The 23,710-nt window shown below is 58.5% G+C and overlaps 1 protein-coding gene across 3 annotated transcripts; it reads right to left on the bottom strand.

The window, feature by feature from the left end:
* Positions 1-2,913: 2,913 nt before the first annotated feature.
* Abca2 (ATP binding cassette subfamily A member 2) lies at positions 2,914-22,337 on the bottom strand. Of its 3 annotated transcripts, none has more exons than XM_052181826.1 (48): positions 22,155-22,337; positions 18,992-19,085; positions 17,873-17,984; positions 17,622-17,785; positions 17,270-17,397; positions 17,047-17,157; positions 16,602-16,820; positions 15,885-16,252; positions 15,467-15,626; positions 14,641-14,769; positions 14,383-14,550; positions 14,212-14,308; positions 13,721-13,894; positions 13,549-13,651; positions 13,365-13,479; positions 13,076-13,266; positions 12,794-12,944; positions 12,510-12,714; positions 12,210-12,374; positions 11,923-12,103; positions 11,615-11,827; positions 10,610-10,806; positions 10,339-10,521; positions 9,939-10,123; positions 9,711-9,831; positions 9,191-9,427; positions 8,906-9,112; positions 8,560-8,662; positions 8,159-8,478; positions 7,872-8,085; positions 7,681-7,786; positions 7,478-7,589; positions 7,332-7,392; positions 7,066-7,240; positions 6,867-6,982; positions 6,622-6,769; positions 6,428-6,551; positions 6,160-6,292; positions 5,959-6,076; positions 5,659-5,837; positions 5,283-5,424; positions 5,027-5,161; positions 4,836-4,939; positions 4,670-4,762; positions 4,489-4,591; positions 4,267-4,404; positions 3,984-4,184; positions 2,914-3,604 (listed from the first exon to the last, which is right to left on the bottom strand). In XM_052181826.1, the coding sequence occupies exons 1-48, from the start codon at positions 22,218-22,220 to the stop codon at positions 3,569-3,571; spliced, it is 7,305 nt and encodes a 2,434-aa protein (XP_052037786.1). In that variant the 5' UTR covers positions 22,221-22,337; the 3' UTR covers positions 2,914-3,568. The 3 variants fall into 3 exon arrangements, with proteins under 3 accessions (XP_052037786.1, XP_052037787.1, XP_052037788.1); XM_052181827.1 differs by having other exon boundaries at positions 9,248-9,427; XM_052181828.1 differs by lacking the exons at positions 17,047-17,157; positions 17,270-17,397; positions 17,622-17,785; ... (1 more) ...; positions 18,992-19,085; positions 22,155-22,337 and having other exon boundaries at positions 15,885-16,322; positions 16,602-16,804.
* Positions 22,338-23,710: the final 1,373 nt, after the last annotated feature.

Genomic DNA, 23,710 nt, shown 5'->3' with positions numbered 1-23,710 from the left:
TGTTCTTTGTTAACCTGACAAAAGCTAGCGTCATCTGGGAAAAGGGACCCTCATTCAGAAAGTATCTCCATTAGATTGGCCTGTAGGCAAGTTTGTGGAACATTTTCTCTTCTTTTCTTAATACTTATTTTATTTATATGAGCACACTGTAGCTGTCTTCAGACACACCAGAAGAGGGCATTGGATCCCATTACAGATGGTTGTGAGCCACCATATGGGTGCTGGGAATTGAACTCAGGACTTCTTGAAGAACAGTCAGAGCTCTTAACCACTGAGCCATCTCTCCAGTCCAGTTATTTTTCTTTATTAATGATTGATAGAGGGCATGCACAGCCCACTGTGGGTGGTGTTTCCCAGGGCAAGTACTCTTAGATTGTATAAGAAAGCAGGCAGAAAGGAAGTGAGGAAGCAGTGTTTATCCATGGCTTCTGCTTCAGTTCCTGCCTGCAAGTTGAGTTCCCTCAGTGATAAAGTGTAAAACAAAATACACCTTTTCTTCCCTGAGGGATTTTTAGTTTTTATCACAGCAGTAGAACACTAACTAGGACCCCTAGCTGTCCTTCCCTTCCTAGCACTGCAGGGTCACAACAGACCTTCACCATTACCAGATTGAAAGTGAATCCTTCCTAGTCCCAGATGCAGACCAGGCTGTCTCCAATGGCCATGGCCTTGGTGGGCACTGGGGAACTGCTCAGCTGTTTTGCCATAGGCTGATCTGTTGATGGGTATCTTGTGACAAAGTAAGGCTAAGGGCAATAGTGACATCGCTCTGTAGCCCTGCAGGCTGTACACGTTTGCCCCAACTGGCCCTCAGCCGTAGCCTATGGCTGCCCATGTGGCAGAAGCTTCTGGTCCATGGCCACTCAGATCTCTCTTCCTTCCGGCCCTGCTTAGCTCCTCAGCCTCCTCAGCTCGAGCTGGGGATGGTGGTGCCCTCAGCTCCTGCGTCCTACAGCTTTATCAAAGGCTATGTAGAAAACGCCTCAGGGTCCAAGGTGACAGCACTGGGTCTGTGTTGTTCCAGAGAGAGGTCCTTGCATGTGGTGGTCAGGAAACTGTGGGGACAGGGCAGAAACAGCTTGGGGGGGTGTAGCTGCTAGTTCTGAGCTGCTACTTATTTCTGATGGGTTAGCACAAGAAGAATTGTGCCAACAGCCATAGGATGAGTGTGGTGATGCACACCTTCGATCCCAGCACTCGGGAGGCAGAGGCAGGAAGATCTCTTGAGTTCAAGGCCAGCCTGATCTACAGATCAGTTTCCAGGACAGCCAGTGCTACACAGAAACCCTGACTTGAAAAAACAAAAACAGCGTGTTCCAAACCATGAGCTTGTGCAGAGGGAGTGGGGTACACACTGTTCTTTTCTTGCAACTGTTCTGGAGGTTTCAAAATTAAGATGGTGAGGTTACACCTTAGGATTATCACAAACTCAGAAGGGTAAAAGCACTTCATCCAAATCCATGTCCTGTCTGTAGGGGAGGAATTAAGTGTGCTTCACCGGGCCCCAGAAGTCCAGGCTCTGAAGTCTCTTCTGGAACTCAGGCTCCTGTTGTATGTGTGCAGGCAAGGGAACAACCTCAGGAGTCATTCCTCTGGTGTCTGACGCATTTCTTGTTTTATAGTTATTGTAGATTGAACCTAGAATCTCAGATAAGTGCTCCACCCAAGTGCTCCACCACTGAGCTGTGCTCCCAATCCCCTTCCTACTTTTGTTTGCTATTTTGCAATAGGGTCTCATTATGTAGACCAGGCTGGCCTTGCACTCACCTGCCCCTGCCTCCAGAGTGCTAGGATTAAGTATGTACCACCGTGCCAGTATACTTTTTAAGGCAGGAGACGAAGTGGCCCAGGACAACATTGCCTTACTTTGTAAACCTGGTGTGCTTGAAGCAACCCTGCATCAGTACCCAATAGCTGGGATCTCAGACCTGTGCCAACAGCCTAGTATTTTAGGTTTGTTTCTTAAGATTTATTCTTAATTTGTGTGGATGTGCGCCCGAGGAAGCCAAAAGAGGACATAGGATGCTTTAGAGCTGGAATTGTGGTTGTGTGACCTGAGAGCTTTAATTCAGGTCCTCTGGAAGATCAGGAAGTGCCACTGAGCCATCTCTTCGAACTCCTAAATGAATTTTAATTTGTGTATGTGTGTGCATTTATCTGTGAATATATACCACATATGCATGTGTGAGTGTGGGTATCTGTGGAAGCCAGAAGGTGTCAGGTCCCTGGGACTGTTAATTACAGGCAGTTATGAACTACCCAACATGGGAGCTGGAGACTGAATCCCGACCCTCTACCAGACTACCAAGTGTTCTTTCCCACTAAGCCCACACCCCCAATTCTTAGCATGCCTACCCTCTCTCTCCCGTTCTGCTTCTCAGTGAAGCAGAGTGAGGGAAACCTCAGCTCACTGACTGGGGCACCAGCCTCTGGGAACTGTAACCGGCCATGCTTTCTTGGCCCTACTTCCCACTGGATCTTGTTTTCCTAAGCTCTGTGCTTTAGGGCCTTTCTTTACATGGTCCACTTCACCACCCAGCAGGGCCAACGTGAGGTGTGGACTTGATCTCACTCAACACCCACCAGCATCGGCCCACCACCTTCAGGAAATTCCTTGTAGGCACTCGGACCCCAGTGGGTGCTAGGCCTAGTGGGGGAGGCGGGGAAGGGACAAGCAGCCTGAGAGAGAACAGTAGTGTCAACTGTAGTACTCTACCCCTTCCTAAGTCCACTTAGGACCCACCCACAGAACAGGGGTCTGGGCTGGGTGGGCAGGGCAGGGGAAGGAGGATGGATCTTCCCATCTGGAGCAGCCTCTCCCTTCACAGTCGGTACAGTCAGACCGGGTGGCTGTCCCCAAGCCAGTGGGCCTGCCTTCACCACCCCTCCGCCACATGCACAGGCGCCCACAAGTGCTTTTTGCTTATTTATTGAAAACAAACATCTGTGTGCTATATACAAGGTCCTACTCCCCACATGGGGCCAAGGACGGCCAAGCCGGACGGGAGAGCAAAGGCAGCTTGAGGGGTAGAGAGGGAGCGTCGGCCCCTCACCTAGCCAGCAAGCCCAGCTTCGCCAGTCCTGCCACTCCACCAGGGCTGAGACAGCCACATCCATGGCTTCCCACGGTAGCCTAACTTCTTCGCAACAGCAGAGTGAGGGAGGCTCTTAAAGCAAAATAAGTAGGCGAGCTGCCCCGCCCCAACTGCAGTCAAGGGTGTCCATGAAAAGACAGCTGTGTGAGATGCTGGCCTGGGTAGGCTCTCGGCCACTGCAGAGAAGGGTCACAGGGTACTCGGGGCAGCCCACGTCACCTGGGAAGGTGGATGGTGCTGGGCAGGGTGAGGGGCTGGGCCAGGACCCAAGGCTTTAAGGCAAAGCAGGGTGTGGGTATGTGCAGCCCAGGGCCAGGCCAACCTTTGGCACAATTGGGGGAGGATGGTCATTGGGAGGAGGGCGGAGCCCTTTGGTCCTGAACCTGCCTTTCCAGGGCCTGGCATGTGACTGTGGGTTCGGCCACCGCCTGACGTCTGCCCCACAGCTGCTTCCCTGATGTGACTCTTGATGGTCAGCAGAGAGTATCAGTGTTGAAGGAGAGCTGGGCCTGGGGAAGAGCAGACAAACTGGGCTTGGGAAGGCATCTCAGCACCCCAGTGGGACGTGAGGATACTCATGGTAGCTGGCCTCGCTGGGGCCTGGCACTCCCGGGCATCCTCTCCCCACTGCTCTCTGGTGTCTCTTCCTCCTGGCCAGTTTGGTAGTCACTCTCCCTAGACTCTGGTTTCTTGTAACCCCACGGCTGATCTGGGATCTTCAAAGCTTGCAGTGTGTTCTGGGCTCTGCATTTGGTTTTTGCCCATTCCAGTTTCCCCAGATCCACTCACAGCCTCAGCATGCAGACGCCTCTGCTCCCCCGCCCGGCAGAGAGCAGACATGGCCACAGCTAGTTCTCTCGCTGAGCAGCGGTGTAGCTGACCACTCACCCGCTCTTCCTCGAAGCTGATGAGGCCTTCATCCTCTGTGTCCAGGTCCTCGGGCTCATCCGCCACCAGTGCCCGGAGCTCCGTGGGTGCAGGGCGGGGCCTCAGCAGGCTGAGTAACCCAAGGGGGGACGGCAGGGCTGAGGGCTCAGCCTCTTGCTGCTCCACATTATCACTCTGCTTCTTCGCAAAGTTCACAAACACCTGTGGACAGGTGGGTGGGCCACCCGTGAGGGGTGCAGGCGAATCCAAGAGGACACGCCGCAGCTCTGCGCAGCACACTCACGTTATCCAGGGTGGTCTGGCTGACTGAGTAGTCCTCGATGCCCAGAACACCCACTACCTGCTCCATCTTGCTGAACACCTGGGCCAGCGAGATGTGCTCCGACTTGAGCTGGTACTGCACCTTTGTATGGTGCCGTTCCTGGAGGACATCAGGGAACCGTGGCGGTCAGGGGCCGTCAGAGCAGGACCAACTCTTACCCTTACCCCATTTAACCGCACCTACCTTGAGCATGGCCTCTGGGAAGTTCCGGTTGAAGAACCGCACCACGTCCTTCACGTTCTGGCTGCTTTTGGTCCTTACAGTGATCATGTAGCCGTCCCCAAACCTGGTGGGACACAGGTGTGGCGGGGAGCCCCGCGTGGTCTGACGGCTCCCCCGCCTTCTGCACCCCTGCTCGGCTCACCTGTTCTTGAGGTGCTGGATGCTGCCCAGGCAGCGCAGACGTCCGTTCACCATGATGGCCAGCCGTGTGCACAGCGCCTCACACTCCTCCATGCTGTGGACAGACAGCACAGGCTGGCACCAGAGGGGCTGCCAGAGGCCCACGGAGGGGCGGGGCAGGGGCACACCTGTGTGACGTCAGCACCACCGAACGTCCTGTCTTGATGAGATCCAGAATGAGGTTCCACAGGAAGCGCCGGGCCTTGGGGTCCATGCCGGTGGTGGGCTCGTCCTAGGGCAGGGGTCAGTTCAGCCGGAGACACAGCCCACCGACCTGCCTACTCCTCGGCTGGCCAGGAATCCGACCCCTCGGACTTACCAAAAAGATGAAGGCAGGGTACCCAATGAGGGCGATGGCTGTGGACAGCTTCCGCTTGTTGCCTCCACTGTAGGTGCCAGCTGGCTTGTCTGCATACTTTGTCAGCTCCAGCTTCTCCAGGGCCCACGCCACCACCTGGCAGGGCCAAGCGAGGTATGGGCTTCACTTACAGGACCCCCACCAGCCCCGGCCCACGGCCTACACACCACGGCACGTGCACCCCAGGACACCCACCAGCTGCTTCCTGCCACCTCACCTGTGCCTCATCCTTCCAGGGGATGCCACGCAGCCGAGTGTACAGCTGCAGGTGCTCGCGAGCCGTGAGCTCATCAAACAAGGCATCGAACTGCGGGCAGTAGCCAAGGCTCTGCTGTACCTGGAGCAGGTCCTTGAGCACACTGGGGACAGAGGGTGATCAATTCCCAGGACAATATGCTCACCCACACCTCCCCTCCTGAACCCTGGGGTCACGGTCACCACACTCTTAAATCTACACACACACACCTCAGGCCCTGAGGGGTGGGGTCTCACCCACTCACCCCTAACCCCAGCAGCTGCACACCTGGAAGCAGTTACACACAGGCACGCACATCCATGCTTCCCTGTGTGTATCCAGGGCACAGGAACCCCACCTGTGTCCATTGACAAAGGCCTCGCCACCTGTTGTACTCTCATCCCCAGTCAGCATCTTGAAGGTGCTGGTCTTTCCTGCACCATTGACACCAAGGAGCCCAAAGCACTCTCCAGGGCGCACACCCAGGCACAGGCGGTCCACTGCCAGGATACGGCCAATCTTCCGAGACTTGTACACCTGGACAAAGAGCCTTCCCACTCAGCACAGGGTGAGGCTCCTGCTGGCCTGACTTCACCCCACTGCTGGGATCCACTACCCGGCCCACACCCCTCCTACTTTCCCACAGCTCAGCGCCCACCTTGGTCAGGTTCTCGATCTTGACCATGTCATTGTCGGCATCACCACGGAGCACTCTCTGTCGCTCACTAGCCACATCCACGTCATCTTCCACAGGTTTAGTGGACACAGGCAGGCGTCTAGGGCAGACAAGTTGGCAGGGCCTGGTCAAGCCACCTACCCTCCCGAGGGTCCCTGGTGTCACCCGACACGCTCCACTCACTGTGGCTGCCGCAGGAAGTTATACTGGCACATAATGGTGAGGAAGAATCCCACGAAGCCCTCGACTGTCATGGCCACCAGTCCACGTGTGACAATGTCCCACTCGAACGGGGACTTCATCTTGTCAAACTGGCCTGTGGAACCGCTGGTTCAGGGCCTGAGAGCCTCAAGAGTCCCAGTCGCTCTTGGAGTCAGGGACTAGGCACGCCACTCTGTGGCCCCTGAAGGGCTGCACTGTTCCCCACCCCGCCCCCGCCAGCCAGACTCACCGATCTTGGCGTAGTACTCGTTGATGTATTCATTGTAGGCCATCTCCATGAGCCCATGCCCCAGGTTGTAGTTGGGGAAGATGAGGAAGCAGCGTTTCAGGTAACCATTGACAACCTTCAGATCCTGGGGGCAGCCGGGGGCCTCAGCACCGCCGCCAGGCCACACCCTGCTGCCCACTCACCCCCACACTCACCTTGTCATGCTCAAAGAGCTGCAGAAGGAAGGTGGCCACCGTGGCCGTGATGCCGATGAAGAGGTTGATGACGATGAGGAACACGTAGGCTGAGCTGGGGACCTCAAACCAGAAGGAGGCTGGGTACATGATGGGCGTGATGGACCACCTGTGGATGGACAGTTGTGGTCACAGGGTACCCCCCGCCCGGCCACACACACACACACACACACACACACACACACACCCCTCCCCAGTTCACCCACCCGTAGAGCAAGAACAGGGAGAGCACCGCGGGGAAGTTGGTGGGTGACGTGTAGGCCGGTAGGTCAAAGACAAAGAGGATGATCACGCAGCAGGTGGCCGGGACCAGGTAATTGAGCTGCAGAGGCGAAGGTGGAGGGTGAGACTTGGGCGGGCATGGGGACAGGAGTCAGGGACAGGGAGGGATCATGCGGGGCACACCATGTCCCACACGTAGTTGGCCAGCCAGTAGATGACAGGGTTGCACCCGCTGACGAACTGCAGGTGTTTGGCCTTGGTAGATTTCTCTGCCACAAGGAAGACCACGAAGCTGGCCGGCACGAAGGACATGGCCACAATGATGAAGATGGCGATGACCACATCTGTGCCCTGCAGTCTACAAGGGGACAGCACTCAGTTCCAAGGGGTGTCAGGACCGAGTGGTCCTGCCCCTCCTCCTCCTCCACCCGGCGGTCTGCCTCACTCACAGGTAATCCAGGGAGAGGCTAGCACTGGTCTTGTTCATCGGGTGGTTGGTGACGGTGATCCCTGCACACACGAGGGTGGCTTTAGGCCCGGGCACCACTCTGGCCCAGCCGCATCCCCTCCCATCCTCAACCCTGACTCTCCTCACCATAGGCTGCTGGATTGCCCTTGCTTTTGGGTAGGTTTGCACGCAGAATGGCATTGTTGAGGCTGTTGAGGTAGGTGGGCATGCTGTGGTAGCCCTTATTATTGTAGAGCACCTGGGGACGGGCAAGGGACTCAGAGAGGCTCACAAGCCGTGAGTCACTAAGCTTAGGACCAGGTGCCCAAAACCCCAGGGCAGCGGCCTACCTGGGCCACCCTCCGCACTGCAATCTTCCGCACCATAGGAGGGGCCCGGGCACCAAAGGATGCTGGGATGGACTTCTGGACATTACCAAAGGTGATGGCTCCATATCTGCACGCGACAGGCAGGAGGGCACTGAGGCTCAGCAGCCATCTGCCAGGCACCCCTTGTTCATGGCCTCTCCAGGACAACTCACCGGTGTAGTCGGAAACGGTCGGAGGTGAAGAGCAGGTACTCAGAAACATTGTGGCCAGTGATGTCAGTCAGGATGTCACCTGTGACCACTCTCATCTGGGGCGGGTGTCCACCCACACTGCTGGGGCATGAGAAACCTGTGCCCTGTGCAGAGCAGGTGCAGCGGACGGGCTCACGCACTAGGTGTGGCAGAGAAGGCGCCGACGTCCACGTCTCTGTGGGCACAGTGTAGCACAGTAAGATGGGTCGCTCATCCTGTACCCCCAGGAGCCTTCCCTGAGGTAGTACCTGGTCCGGCAGTAGGTGGCAGGGACATGTTCCAGGTTTGCAGTGACTCCTCATCTGGGGACACGGGTGAGTCGGAAGGGGCGGGCGAGGGCGGGGGTGGCACGAAGTTGGACAGTGGCAGCCCCTGTGTGAAGGACTCCAGGCACATACTGTCGAAGAACCGTGCAGCCAGCAGGCGGGACTCTCCACTGCTTAAGTTCAGCATGGGCCCCAGGGAGCCATTGGCAGGGGACTTGAGCACACAAGTGGCGCCCACACCAGAGGGCAGCCGGAAAGTGCTCACCAGCTGCTGGGGGCTGGCATCAGGTGACAGCCGTAACCTGAGGACAGGACAGTAGGTCAGGGGCCATAGGTCTCTACCTGTGCCCTGTCCTGTGCTGCAGCCCAGCCCACGGCCTCACCTGTACTCCCGGCGTTCCTCGTTGGCATAGGGGATGAAGTTACCACGGGGCTGGGTGTAGTTGTGGTACTGAGAAGGTGACAGGACCAGTGGAGGGAGGTCACCTGGTGGGTGAACATGGAGACCTGAGGAGACTGCAGTTACCTGATGCCAGCCCCCAGCCCCAACACAGAGAGGGCGGAGCTTGTGGGGTATGACTCCTCGGGAGACAGATCTACTCAGGAGTAAGGTTCAGAGTGTGAGAGGAGGGGAGGGCTGTTATCCAGGGGGCTGGGAAGAAAATGAAGCCAAGACCCAAGGGTCAGATAGTAGCCTCGCTCCACCCCACATGGGCCAGGCAGCCTTACCGATCTCAGGGACAGACAATGCCACGGTCATGGCCACACAGACAAAGAAGGCAGGCAGCAGGATCTGAGAGCAGAGGGCTTTAGAGTTCCGACGAGCACAGTGGAAGCGCTTGACCAGGAGCCCATGGAACTGCCGAACCTTCAGCCACCAGCCCTCTAGCTTGCGGCTTCCCTGGCCCACCTGAGCCAGGGTCTCCATTCCTGCCTCTGTGCGGACAGGCAGGGGTGAGTAGCCAGAACCTCGCCCCCGTCTGGGCCCTCCCCAGCCTCCCCATTAGCTTCCACCTTGTAAGCTGACATTGTCTGGGTCCTGCAAGTTGTCAAAGAGGGGACGGTAGTCACCGTAGCCGTCGGAGTAGCTGGCGTCCTCAGCCCCGCGGGCAGAGCCCACAGAGGATACAGACTGCAGTGACGTCTGTGAGTGTGCCAGCTCTGAGCACCGAGCTAGGCTGCCAGCTTGACCCCCGACAGCTGTCAGGCCCTCTGCCCCAGGCAGCACATCCTTCCTGGACTCCTTCACATCTGCAAACAAAGAGACTTAGGTAAGGGAGGGAGGGAGGGCTCGGGCCAAGGCTCTCGGGCCTCCAGGCCATCTTAGTACCACAATCCCTAGTGCCCACTCACGACCCCAGGCTCTGCCTTGATCCCAGCCTCTAGTTCACATACCTGTTCACAGGTAGGCAGAGCTAACATACCATCCACCACGAACCTATACTGACCCAGCAGCCAGAGACCGAGGAGAAGCAATGTCCCCAGGCCCTTCTGTGGGCAGACTGGACTGATCGCCAGCCTTGGGCTCTCTTACCGGCCTCGCTGTTCTCCAGTGACTGGTCTTCTTCAGATACCTTGAGGAACACCTCCTCCAGGGTTGTGTCCATCAGTCCGAAACTGCTCAGATGCAGTGCAGCCAGACTGTGCTCCAATTGCTGCAAAGAAACTGGGTGAGGCCAGGACCACGGAGTGTGGGGGGACGACACGCCCATCTTCTCTAGAGCCCCCTCGCGTTCCCAGCCACCGTGCCCAGGCCTCACACCTGGAAGAGGCGCTCGAAGGCCCCTTTCTTGACGGCCTCACTGGGCAGGATGTAGGAGAGCTCAGTGCTGGTGTCCGAGACCAGCAGGGAGGAAGCCACATGCTTGCGGATGAACTGGGACACCTGCGGCTCCGAGCAGCTGCTCAGCTGGGCACGGCCCGAGGGGCTGGAAGCCAGCCCTGGCTCTGGGAAGGAAGTGGGAGCAGAAGGGCATTCATGAGAGGCTGAGGAAGAAGGACCCTTGGTGGGCAGGCAAGTCAAGATGAGGCTCAGACGTATCCCACGTCCACCGGATGTCAGGTCCCAATGAAGAGAGGCTAAGGTTGCCCCTCTCCTGGGGAGGGAGGGAGGCGTGGGGCAGGGAGGACCAGAGGCTGCTTCATGTAGTCTCAGCACAGACCTTGGGAGGTGCCAGGCTCTGCAGGCCTCTTGACCAGTGTGAGGCGGTAGCCGTCACCATAGGCGCCCTTGAGGAAGAGTGGAGAGCCGCAGCACTTGAGCTTCCCGTGGGAGATGATGGCAATGCGGTCCCCCAGCAGGTCGGCCTCATCCATGTGATGGGTCGACAGGAGGATAGTGCGGCCTAAGGCGGGCAGACACCACGGTAAGGGGGCACACAGGGCAGGCAGAGATACCTGCCCCCGCCACGGCCAGCCTGCCGTCCTGCTCACCCGGCTTGTACTTCAGAATGAGGTCCCAGATGGCACGGCGAGCATAGGGGTCCACGCCAGCCGTGGGCTCGTCTAAGATGATAGCTCTGGAGCCACCCACAAAGGCGATGGCCACAGAGAGCTTGCGCTTCATGCCTCCAGACAGTGTCTGCACCAGCGAGTGCCGCTTGTGGGAGAGCTCCAGGTCTTCGATCATCCTGTGGCCCGGCGGGAGGGCAGTGGATGGGAAGGTGAAAGACCAGGCGATGGCAGCCTGGACCGCAGAGAGCTCTCACCTCTCCTGTCCTCACTCCTTCCCCTGAACTCCACACCAGCATCCACAGCACCTGCCTCTGCTCACGTCCAACACCCCTGACACCGTGCTCTCGAGGGACGTAAAACCACACTAGGAAGTTTGGTGGGTAGAGCCGGTTGAGACCTGGAGACTCAGTGGATAGTCCCCTGAGACTTAGGTGATGCCCTGCTCCCTGCCAGACTCCTGATTTGGAACACCTGCCACACTTCTCACATAAAAGAACTGTGTCCTATGGTCACGTAGGCCTAAAACAGAGTTTTCCTCACTGAGATATCTAGAGGCTCAGAGGGCTTAGCCAATTAGCTTCCCTTCCCAGACATTTCTCCCTGCAAAAGGTATTTAATCTCGGGTCAGACCCTGAGAAAGGGGCTGTGCATCCATTTTCCGCATGGACAACTAACAAACAACAAGGTTAAACGTGTCCTGTCGCTCTCATCGAGACCCTATGTGAGGAACCTGGGGAAGACCTTTGTCTACAGACCCACAGCACAACTCTCCCATGAAAGGCCCATCTGGGCTCCCAGGCTGCCTCTGCCAAGCTAGGGACAAGCCGGAGCTCCTCCCCACACCTGCCCCCTACTCCAGACTAGATGCTGTCCCCAGCCTGGGGGGCCCTGGACCAGCGCCGGCCTGCCCAGCCAGCATTGGGGCGGATGCAGACCCACGTGCCCACTGTCCCAGCGTCCCCTGCCCCCAACCCCCGCGCTCACTTGTCCATCTCTTTACGGATCTCCTCTTGCGCCATGCTTTTGAGGCGTGAGTAGAACCAGAGGTGCTCCTCCACGGTGAGCCGGTCGAAGAGCACGTTGTGCTGTGGGCACATGCCCAGGTTCTTGCGGATCTCGTCCATCTCTGTGCGGATGTCGTGCCCATAGATAGTGGCTGAGCCCGACGTGGGTGGGAACAGTCCCGTCAGGATAGACCTGGAGCGGGGAAAGTGGGGTCACAATCCCCCATATCCTGAGGGACCCTCATCCTCCTGTTGGCTAAACCCTCCCCCCGGTCCCCGGACACTCACATGGTAGTGGTCTTGCCAGCCCCGTTGTGGCCTAGGAAGGAGACCACTTGGTTCTCATAGAGATTGAGGCTCAGTTTGTTCAAGGCCAGCTTCTTGTCGTTCTTATAGACCTTGGTGAGCTTGTCCACACAGACGACCAAGGGCAGGTGGCTGGGCTCCTCCTCCATACCTCGGGTCTCCTCTGTTCCAGAGCTGGGTCAGCAGGATGGGGGCAGCACCAAGGGCAGCCAGCCCAGACCCCAAAACCCAGCACCCACCCCAGTCACCATTCTGACCCCTAGCCTCACCGAAGTGCCTGCTCTCCATGGCACAGGCCTGGTCCTCCTCCATAACGCTGAGTCGTGGGGCGTGTGCCCACGGCCAGCTCCATTCCCAGGCCTCCGTCCGCCCACTGCCCAGCCAATAGGACTTCTGTAGCGGGAAGTACCAGGGCCGGGGCAGCCCGTACATACCTGGGGGTCAGAGGGAGAGCCGACGGAGGGCCTGGAGCGGACAGCTGTCCACCACAAGGGCCAGATACCACCCGGAGGAAGGCAGAAGCCCAGTGATCTCGTCCCGCCCTGGTCCCTCCATAGATGGGCCTGTACCTGGGTGCACAGCCTCAATGTACCAAGTGAGCACGCCATAGACCACTGTGTCCACCACGAGCATGGTGACAGCGAGGAGCAGGTTGAAATCATCCCCTTCCACTGGGGACTGGCTGAATGTGTGCCACTGGATGCCCACTCCTGCCACTTCATACAGTGCGAAGTACTTGGAACCCAGGCCAAAGGCTGTTGTGGACATCAGGGACTGAAGGGAGATGGGTGTCGTCAGTAAGTGGGCTGGAAACAGACACCCTGTCCTGGCCCTGCCCGGCCACAAACCTCACCGCAATGCACTTCTCGAAGGCCGTGATCTTATCGTGGGCCACTTCCTCACGGATCGCTACATACATGTAGGGAACGTAGCTCAGGAAGTAGATGATGCCTCCGCAGGCTGAGGCCAGCTTGGCCTTAGAGTACAGCACGGACACCAGGAAGCTGGAGTGGAAGACCACATCGCTGCTAGCCCCGAGACCCCTGGCTCTTGGCTCGGGCTGCCCCTGTGGAGCCCAAAGGAGCTCTGAGAGCTGCCTATTTTTAGTGGTTTCCCCGCTTCCTGCAGCACTCACCAGAACATGATGGTGGCCACAGCATAGACGGCGAGGAAGAGCCAGATGATCAGCACGTGGCTGTGCATGAGCACCTGGCCATACTTGAGGATGGCCGTGAGGGCTGTCACGGAGATGGACAGCTGCACGAAGCCTGTGATGAACCAGGCCACCCAGTGCACCGCGTTGTTCAGACCCATCGTCTTCATCACCTGTGGGCGGGCGGGGGACCAGAGGAAACGGCTGCACTGCCTTTCCTCCCACCAAGGCCCGCTGCCGGGGCGGGGCGACTGCGGCCGCCCAGACCCACCTCCTTGAGCCTGTGCTCCTTCTCGGCTACGATATGCTGGATGGTCATGGCCACAGAGTAGACCCAGGAGATCACCATGCACAGTGGCATCATGTGCTCAATGACAAACAGGAAGCTGAGGGGAAACAGGTGTGAGGTGGAGCTTGGGCCCGAGACCCCCGAGCCTCTGTAGGCGGGCACTCACTCGTCACGGGTGTAGCAGGGGTATGGGAACATCTGCACGTAGTTGCCAGGTTCGACCACGTCATGCCCCACAAACGTGTTGATGATGGCGCGCTCCATCATGTCTGTGGGTTGGAGGTGGTGTCAGGGCAAAGCCAGGCCCCCTCTCATCCCATCCGGGCTCAGCACCTCACCCTGGATCCAGACAAAGCCGTAGAGGAAGTAGAAGCGACCGCCAGTGTTGGGCCCCGGACGCCAATAAGCACGGCGGATCTCGTTGGTTTTCTCGGTGAAGCTTGAATTCTGGCGAATCTTGTAATGTACGTGTGGAGGAAGGGAGCCATCCTTCCGCGTCTGGAAGATCACGCCTGGGAACACAGAGGGTCCGCACAGAAGGGGTGGGAGACACTGTGAAGTGAGCCCTCCCGGAGTGGAAATGGGACGGATAGAAAGCTGGAACAGGACTGAAGCGCAGGGCAGAGGGAGAGGCAGCATGTGGAGTGTGGGAGCAAAATGAAGCAGGCCAGGGAGAAGGGAGAGACCTGAGAAGACATGAACTGGGGAAGGTCTGGGCCAAGGAACTGGAAGGGAACGGGACACGGTAGGGATAAGGTGGGACTCTGCCGATGAGAGTGTAGGTCCGTCAGAGACAGAGGACCTTGTGGGAGGAGGGAGAGAGACTCACTGGCAAACACTGTGACATTGTCCTGGTAGGCCTGATTGAGAGTGTAGTTCACGATGCTCTCCTCATCGGGAAATCCCTTGAAGATGTCCACACTCACCTGCAAAGCGGCGATCATTGGAGCTGGCTGACAGTGCCTGAGGGAGGAGGGGCTGTCGGGGTCTCCCAGCACACCTTGGACATGAACTGGATCCAGCCACAGGCTGCGTTGTCTATCGTGTCTAGCTGTTGCAGGAGGGCGGTGCCATTGGGCAGTGAGAAGTTGTCCTGGCGCAGAGCAGGCGGCAGCTCCTCCAGTGACAGGTTCATTGACTCGGGGTGCAGCCGAAGATCAGCTACGTACTGAGCAGAGGGGTAAGTTCAGGTGTGGCTCGGACCTTTGCAAGCTGCAGAGCCCACCACAGGTGCCCACCCACCTTGCACCCACAGCACCTGTTGCAGCCAGTGCAGATGCTGCTGCAGCCTGCCTTGCTCCAGGAAGCTTCGGATCTCTGCGGAGATGTTAAGCCAGACCTGGGCGTAGTGCGTCACGTTGCCCACAAAGGCAAAGGTCTCATTTGCCTGCAGAGAATGAAAGCTTGGGGCAAAGGGCTCGAGGAGAGACCTAAGCCAGTCTGAGAGCCCTCCACTCTCTCACACGCCCAGCGACCAACCCAACTACTACCCCTACTCAGGCCAAACTTCTACCCAGTTTCTGCATAATCCTCAAAGATGGCCGTGTGTGAATCCCACCACAGCAGACACACATGCTTCCTAGCTCCTTCCTCATACCCTCCCACAGGCCCCTAGAGCGCCTGATGTCTAGCCATGATTTCCCCCAAAGAAACCTCCACGGTCCAGGGCTTTCCGCACCCACTTTCAGCCCTGCCTTACATCCTAACAAATTCTCTCCCCAGGCCCCAGATGGACCCTGTTCATTTGATGCTACTACTGGTGTGTGGGACGGGAGGGGTGTCTCTGAACGTAACCACCATGGCTCAGTCAGCACGGTGAGGAATGAGGGACACTCTAGCCAGACCAGCCAGCCTTTCCAATTCATCTCGGCAGAAACTCTCAGGAGTTCCCAACAGAAAAGCTGCCAGGTGCCACTGCGCCTCTAACCCTAAAGCTCGCCACACCGGGCACACCAGTGCCTAGATTTCAGAAGTCAAGCCTAGCTCTTAGCAATCCTACAGAGTCCTGGGCCTGCAGGGCCCTCATGCAGGCTCTTGCTGGGGAGACAGGCACACGTATGACCCAATGTGCCAGACCCACACACCTTGAGGATAACGCGGTCAGCTTCAGAGCCCGCTGGTGCATACAGGATTTTGGGGTTGCTGGTCATGAGGTGCACAAGAAGGCCCAAGTTCCGTTGTTCTTTGCTTGTAAAGCCCAGGGAGCTCATGTTGCCCCTCCGAAGCGCTTCAGGCTCAATGGTTCTGGCAAAGACAAAGGACCAGGAGCAGGGCAGGGCTGTCAGGTCAGTGATGGCTCCACGTGAGCCACAGGGCAGGGTTAGGAACAGAAGAACAACAGGCTAAGGCGGGGGTCAGGTCAGGCATGGAATGGACTTAAATGTCGGGACAGAGAGCAGATGGACCTTCAGAATGGAGTCTATGCAAAGGGTCAAGTGACGGCTCAACTCCCCGCTACCCCGTGCCTCTCCCCCTCCCTCTATCTCTGTGCTGCTGACCTACCGGTTGTTGCCACACAAGATGGGCTGCAAGCCAGCCCAGAGCTGCACAAAGGCTGAGCACTGGCCTTGCAGAGAGTCGGGAGAGGCTGGGGTGACAGGTGACTGGGTGCCCTCCTCAACGGTGGTGTTGGAGCCTGCGTTCGCGCCTGTCCCAGTGCTGTTGGCCAGGCCATTCAGGCTGCCAGCTTGAGGTACAGGGGCCCGACCAGCACAGGCACCTTGAGGCAGCAGCAGTGCAAGGGCTGACAGGACATCCACATCCTGCAGAACCTTCTGGGCATCCAGCAGGTCCCCTAAGAGTGCCTGCAGGCTCTGTGGGGACGGTGCCTGTGGCTGGGGATCTGAGCCGTTGGGGACATTGAAGCCCAGCTGAGGGGAAGACCAGGCATGTGGAAAACGCAGGCTAGGAAACTCGGTTGGAGGTGACTCAGGGAGGTAACTAAGATCAAGAGTGGGACGGGGGTATCAGCAGGGGACGGTGCTTGGGGAAGATGAGGGAGGGTCCGCAGTTTGGGAGGGCTAGAGGGACAGCCTGAGCTGAGAGATGGCGAGGGCCAAAGCCTGCGACCATGTAGACGGTGCTGACTGCTCAATGACAAGCCACCCCATGCACGGCCTGCGAGCAGGAGTCTCTCCCATGCTCGGGCTACAGCCACCCCCAGCACCTCCTCCAGGCTGGTCAACAGATCTGCTGGCCAACTGGCAGGCAGGGCCTCACCTGCTGGGCAATCTTGGCGGTGTCCAGCTGGTTCCGGAGCTCAGTGGCCAGCTCGCTGAAGTGCTGGGCACGAGCTGTAGCCTGCCCACTGCAGACAGCATCCCGGTAGCCCTGAAGGTCTACCTGATGACCCTCAGGCATGGTAAGAATCCGGCCTAGCTCCCCAGAGCCTGGGGCACATGTGAGCTGTTCCAAAAGTGCAGGAGCCAGCAGCAGCTCCTGGGGGCGAGGCACAGGGGACTGGTAACGCTTACACACCAAGACATGAGCAAGGCCCTACCTAAGGCAGCACAGCGCTGTGACCATTCACCGTGCTGGCTCTGTGCTGGGGAGCACTTGAGTCGCTGTGCAGCCTCCACTTTCCCATGCACACCAGATCCCCAGAATGTATGTGTAACTAAGGAAGAGCTTTCCGTCCACCCCCTCCCACGGTCAGGCCCCTCACCTCCATTCGGAACAGAGGATTGCTACCCAGGTGGCTCCAGGGCTCCTGCTTCCTGAGGAAACCCAACTTTCCATCCAGGTCAGGCAAAGGACCAAAAAGCAAGCGAGAGACCTGCATTGTGAGGGTCCGCTCAGCAGCGGGTCTGGAGCCCTGAGAGGAGCTCAGGCACACTTGCAGTGCTCTCCCCACTGGAACCAGGGGTCATGGGGGAGCCCCACCTCACCTCAGACGGGTCCACACGGGCAGCCAGGAGGGCCTGGGCTGTGCTGTTGGGCAGTGACAGGTTCTGCATCAGGAAACGCCAAAGCTCTCTCCGGTCCCTGGCCACCGAGTCCAGAGAAAAGGATGAAACTGGACAGGCAGGAGGATGGGACTGAGGGCCAGCTCTAGCTGGGGCTAAAATGTCCCAGATAAGACTGCGAGCAGAGCCACCAAGCACTGCACTGGTCCCGTCTCAAGCATACAGGTAAGGGACAATGTGGTGCAGGCACAAGGTCCCAGAGCCATAGGCAGGCTTCCAGTGACAGCAGCACGTAGGCCCTCCCCACCACAAGCCATCCCCATGCAGGGCACACCTGCAGGTCTGGCTGAGTGGCTTTCCCAGGTGCCAGGGCCTGAGCTGAGGGCCTCCAGACGTTGGCGCAGGGCCTCGAGCTCTGAGCCCAGGCTGGGTCGCACTGGGTCAAACAAGTTGCCCTCCTCCACTACACGGTTGAGGCGTTCCAAAAGCTGGGTGACCCTGGAACGTCGCAAGACATCAGCTATTGCTAGGGGGTAGAGGTGGGGGGCAGTACCCGCCTTCCAAGGTATGGGGTAGGGCACTCACGTGGAGTTGGCATATTGCAGGAAGCCAAACTCATCACGCTGGCCATCAGGGCAAAGCGACTGCATGACGGGCAGGATGCCGGCTGATGTCAGCGGTGCTGCAGTGTAGAAAGCTAGTGGGATCAAGAATGAGGGAGACGGGGCCAAGAGATGTTCAGAGACAGTCAGGAAGGGCGAGAGGCTTCAGGCAGACTAGGGCTGGGGCACAGAGCGCCTGGCCCCAAGCTGTGCTAAGGCAAATGACTCTGTAGGTCAGAGGTCAGAGGTCAGAGGGCCACCTGCCATCCCCTCTCCTGTAATGCCCAGCCTATCACTCCTTAGCCTGTACAGTGTCCAAATGTCCCAACTATCTCCCCTTCCAACAGAGACTGAGGTAGCATAGGAGGTGCCCCGTTGGCAGTGACCTCTGACCTCTCAGGCCAACTGGTTAGCAGAGTGAGTGCAATAGCCCTGAGGAGTCTGAAGGAAAAGTTGCAGGCCATCACAACCTCATCTCAGGCTAGCCCACCCTCATAAAGCATGACCAGGCAGCCTCACAGATGACCTGCCAAGAAGTCACTGCAGTGGCTTGACCAGGACACCAGCTATGGCCAACGTGGCCTGGCCCTTCACAGCCCACCACCACCCGTATCCCAGCCCACCACCCTGAGTCATAAGCCAGCCTTCCCTGAGCACAGGCGGTGGCTTCTGTAGGAGCCAGCTGCTAGGAGGCTGTTAATGCAAGCAGGAGGGCTGCCTAAGCGCACCAGGAGGGCCCGCCAGGCCACCCATGGCTGCCATCTGAGCCAGCAAGGAGATGGCCGCTCACTTACAGACTGCATGCAGGCCGGGCCGAGGAGGACAAGAGACCATGCGGGGTGGGGGCAGGTCAAAACAGAACAGAGGAGACTAGTGAATGCCTGCCCTCTGGAAACAGGCAACTCCATCATTCACGGGCGCCACGGCCAGCCACGGCCTCCATAACCTAGCCATGTGTGGCCAGGACCACACGGGAGCAGGCCCTGGGGCCGTGGCCTCAGGGAGTCTTGGAAATGGGGACACACTCAGGCTGACTCGTGCACATAGAGGATGCTCATCCCTCCCCGCCCACCGACGAGCCCAGGCTCTGCCTACACCTCACCTTCCTTCACAGAGATGGTGGGCTTCTTCTGCCGCAGTCCCAACAGGATGAAGAAGAGGACAAGCGGGATGAAGATCTCAAAAGCCAGGACCCACTGGAAAGGGTGGGCACATGAGGGCATGCACTCTGTCCACTGCCTGCCCAGGGCTGGACACGATCAACCTGTGCTGGCCTAGGTTCTCCTGATGTCCTTGAAGGACCAGCCCAGTCACGTGCACCCAGTGGCCACAAAGGGTCAGCACAGGTTTCTCAGGTCCAGCCAAGTGTACCAAGATGTTGAATGCTATGTGGTGTCACCAAATGGGGCCCCTAGATTACGCCTGTCAAACCATGGGTCACCTGCCCTCTGAAGAGGTCAAAAGTCAGCCAGTTTGTGGTCAACTGTGACCCATTCATGTATTCAACTCATCTTCTCCCTGACTCAAGAGATGAGGCCTAGTGTAAGCCAGGCCCTGCAAGTGACCAGGGCACTGAGCCTCTGGCCAACACGGTCCTTGCGTCAAAAAGCCTCTTTTCCTGCCCTAACGTCTCAGGGCCAGGCTGCCAAGGTAGGCCAGAAGTGCCAAACCCTCACCTCCTGTGCCATCTGGAAAACAAAGGCCTTTACCTATTCTTGCCCCCACCTTAGCTCTGGGAGGAAGGTCAGGAAATACACCCGGGAGCTCCTGCCTCTAAGATCCTAGGAAGGGGGCCCCACCACCACAGAAGCAGCCGTCCTCCACGGCTCTTAGCTCTCAGGTCTCCTTCACCCTCATCACCATCTGAAGCCCCGCCCAGGAGTGGTGTGGGCGTGCCCAGCCCGTCCCTGGCTGTGCCCACTGTACTGACAATAGCCCTCTGTGATCCAGAACACCCTGCTGTGTTGTCTATACCCTTCACCGCCTCAGCCTGTGCCAGCCTCCACCTCCTCTCCAGCCAGGATGGAGTTCAGGGCCCACTGAAGAGGTGGTGTATACATTCAGGGCTGCAGGACACTGCACTTTACACACACAGAGTGGCAAGGCACCGCTCAGCAGACAGCCCTACCACAGGCACATCTGCCCTGCCCTGGGCACCTCCGCCCTGGTAACTGCAGCAAGGCCAGGCTGCCTCCCCTATCACTATAGCAACGGCTTTGCAGGAGCTGCTGGGAGAAAGAGTCCTAGCTGGGAGGCAGAGGGCAACAGAGGGGCATCTGGTTACAGGCTCACAGCACAGGTCCAGCGCTACCTGGCTTACCTGAGTGACAGCAGGTGACCTAGGGATTCTGTCTCTCAAGACAAGTCTCATGCTTCTACACTGCCCCAGTATCTCCATGCTCACCCTGGGCCTGTGCAGCCTTGTGCTTGCTGTGATGGAGGTTGGGGAGGGTAGTAGGTGATACCCAAATGTGATGTTAGCTTCCACCGCAATTGCTCAATACTGGTGACCCTCCTAAGGGTGCCAGGGTGGACCCACGTCCCATGTGCAACTCTATAGCCGGGCAGGGTAGAACTTGGGCGAAGGAAGCAGGCAGGGTAGAAGTCCTGAGGCCCTCAATCATAAGCTTTGCATGGGTGCACCCCTGACACCAGCGAAGACTGTCTGCCTGGAAGAAGCCAGTCGCTACTGGCTCTCCCATGGGCTAAGGCTCTCCTCTGTGGTCTAATGGGTCTCTGGGAATGTGGAAACGTGGGAATCTAGAAAAGCCCTACAGATGAACCCCACCTAGCAGGCAAGCAGGGGCCAGGCCTAGGAAAAAGGCAATGGGCGCCTCCAGCTGACTGTCAAATCCCTGCACTCTCCGTCCACCCTGGTGTGGGCCTCCTCTGGTGCAGGAACTGTGTTTTAGCCTCTGTTCCCAAGCCCTGAGGGGTCTTCCTGACAAGCAACGTGGGACTAGCACTAAGGCACGCCTACATACATCCTCACTCTGTCCCTTCCCCCTAAGGACTCAAAGCTATAGTCCCAGGCTTGTGCCTTCAGACCCCACACGAGCCAGTCCCAGACAACCAGAACAGAGAATGTACCCAGTCCAGGGCCAGGTGCCCACAGGAATCCTGCCAGGCTGTGGTGATGACTGCTACCCACCCTGCCTACAGACTAGAGTTTCTTGTTATGAATCTAAAGTACGAAAAGAAGAACACAGGAGGAGTGCTGCTGCCCAAGGGGTCTCTGGGTACAAGCTGGTTAAGGTCCTTCTTTTAGGTCCTGCACTTTCTTGTCTCCATCCTGGAAAATCCCAAGGGCCCTCCCTCGGACAATTCTGGCTGGCCCAGGACTCTTTGGATGCCCTTGCCGGATATCCAGGGACTGGGATGAAAACCCACTGCAAACGCCATCCATGCCCAGGGTCCTGCTCCTCAACCGGACTCCCACCCTAACAGGCTTTATGTCCTAGCTGCCCTAGACAGGTACTGAGCAGCTCAGCAGAAGCCAGCCCCCGGAGAGGCCTGAGGCAGGAGAAATCAGAAGAGCAGCCTCAGGAGAAACTGGCCCCAAAGGACGAAAGGGGTGCTGGGATTTAACAGGTTGAGTCCACACAACAAGGACACCCCCAGGGGTGAGTCAGCAGGAGTAAGGGTTGTGGACAAGCCAGGATGGGTTAGGAAAGGAGATGAAGGGAGAAGGTGGTGGTGGTGGTGCTGCTGCTGCTGTAGCGGCTGCTGCTGCTGCTGGTGGTGGTGGTGGTGGAGGAGGAGGAAGAGGAGGAGGAGGGCGGTAGCAGCGGCGGCGAAGGCTGTTTGGTACCAGCCTCAGCCTAAGGTGCTTGCCCAAGGGCAGAGTATCAGTAAAGGGAAGGAAAAGACAGGTTCCTATGGGGGCCCCAGAGACGACGGGAACAGGGCTCGGAGTCCCTACGCTGAATGGTGTGTCCCAGCTAGCGTTCTGTCCCAGGAACCTGGACCTAGCTCGAGCTCAAGTCCAGGGACCACCTGCCCCCACCCCAGCCTGCCAGAAAGCGCTGCGGAGGGCGCCGGCCCGTGACTCAGCCGTGCGCTGCGAGTGTCAGCGGACCAGGGCACAGCCGAACCCTCCGCCGGAGGCCCGGAAGCCCGCGGAAGCGTCCGGCCCGACCCAGGGTCTCCGGTGGCGCCCTCCCGGGGTCTGCGCGCGCCTAGACACTGCACGTGCACGCGGGGAGCGCACCGGCAAATTGGGCGCGCGCCCCGCGAGCCCCTAAGGGCGGGCGCGGCTCGCTCACCGGGCTCCGGCGCTTCAGCGTCACGTTCTTCCAGAGCAGCAGCTGCAGCTGGTGCAGGAAGCCCATGGCCGGGCCGCGCTCCGCCGCCTCAGCGCCGCGGCCCTCTGCTCTGCGCGCCCCGCCGGGCCCCGCTGCCGGCCGCGCCGCTCGGCATCGCCCGCGCGGGGGCGGGGCGCTCAAGCGTCCAGGAGCTGCTGCTCGCAGGCTCCGCCCCGGCGGCCGTAGCTACAGCGACTCGTTGACGCGCCCGTCGCCCCCGCTTAAAGGCGCTCGGATAGCCGCCAGGGGGCGCCCACGCCCGCCCGGCCCCGGCCCGCCTGCACCTGCGCACAGCACTAGGCCTCGCTGCTCACTGGGCCCTTAATGCAGTGTTCCCAAGATCCCTCAACCCCCATCTAAAGCAAGATCCCGGCTCTCCCCTTCCAAGGTCTAGGGAGAACCCGGGCACCCTATGCTTCACCCAGGAGATTCCAAATACGTGTCTCCAATTGGGGGATTTATGCAGAGGGGTCCCCAAGGTGTTCTATTGTCCTGTTTGGAAAACTGAAGGAGGCTTGGTCACCATTAGAATGACCTCCCCCCCCCCCCCCCCCCCCGCACGAAGAGACAGGAAGCAGGGTCAGTCACTCTTCTAGAGGAGAGACATTGATCCATTAGGAGCACACACACACACACACACTCCATGCAGGTGGAGACAGCCGAGGGCAGAGCTGGCTTGAGGTCCAAACAGGTTTCTCACAGAATTTTTATTTGTTGTTGCTTTGGTTTTTTTGGTTTTGTTTTTCGAGACAGGGTTTCTCTGTGTAGCCCTGGCTGTCCTGGAACTCAATCTGTAGACTAGGCTGGTCTTGAACTCAGAAATCCGCCTGCCTCTGCCTCCCAAGTGCTGGGATTAAAGGCGTGCACCACCACGGCCCGGCTCTCACAGAGTTTTAACTGAGTTGAGAAGTGAGGTGCAGTTGTATGGGGTCACTGCAGCCTAGCTGTGACTTCCATGCAGGTAAGACAGAAGCTCGGCAGGCAGGGCAGCAGAAGTGCTTACCAGGCACGAGGCGCTAGACACCCCACGTGAAGGGCTGAGGGTGCATAACTGCAAACTGCCAAAGGAGAGAGAGCCCTAATTCTGGCCTCCTGAGAACGTTAGGTTTGTATTCAAAATGGTGCTGAGGCATCACAAGTGTGAAAATGTATCACAGTCTTTATTGTGGCTTCCAGGTCAGGCCTCACCGCTCCAGCCAGACTGCACAAAAGGGGCTGGAGGGCAGGGGTGACTGCGAAGACACGCTGTCCTTACATAAGTGGCTTACTCGATACCACGACCCCACCCACCCACCCCCTCCATATTCACGGAAGCCTAGCTTCTTTCTGCTCACAGAGTCTGGCCTTCTGTGGGTCCTTAGAAGTGTCTGAGGTGGGCCCATTGAGACATGCACAGGACTACTATCTCCACATGACAGGCGGGGGCAGCAGAGGGCCACTAGCTCCTCAGATGCCTGAGGACGGTGTTGGAAGACTGCAGGCCTGCGTGGGTCTCCCACCTGTGACTAGGAGGATGG

Source organism: Apodemus sylvaticus, chromosome 5, assembly GCF_947179515.1.
Source record: "Apodemus sylvaticus chromosome 5, mApoSyl1.1, whole genome shotgun sequence".
Taxonomy (NCBI): Eukaryota; Metazoa; Chordata; class Mammalia; order Rodentia; family Muridae; genus Apodemus; species Apodemus sylvaticus.
This window is presented reverse-complemented; position numbering and strand designations above follow the sequence as displayed.

Coding starts and splice junctions, on each gene's coding strand:
- Abca2 (XM_052181826.1), bottom strand. CDS start 22,220: ATGGGCTTCCTGCACCAGCTGCAGCTGCTGCTCTGGAAGAACGTGACG. Junction 9,428..9,710: donor ACTGGAGAACAGCGAGGCCG/GTAAGAGAGCCC, acceptor CTTTGTTTGCAG/ATGTGAAGGAGTCCAGGAAG. Junction 5,162..5,282: donor CCTGGAAGGATGAGGCACAG/GTGAGGTGGCAG, acceptor TGGCCCTGCCAG/GTGGTGGCGTGGGCCCTGGA.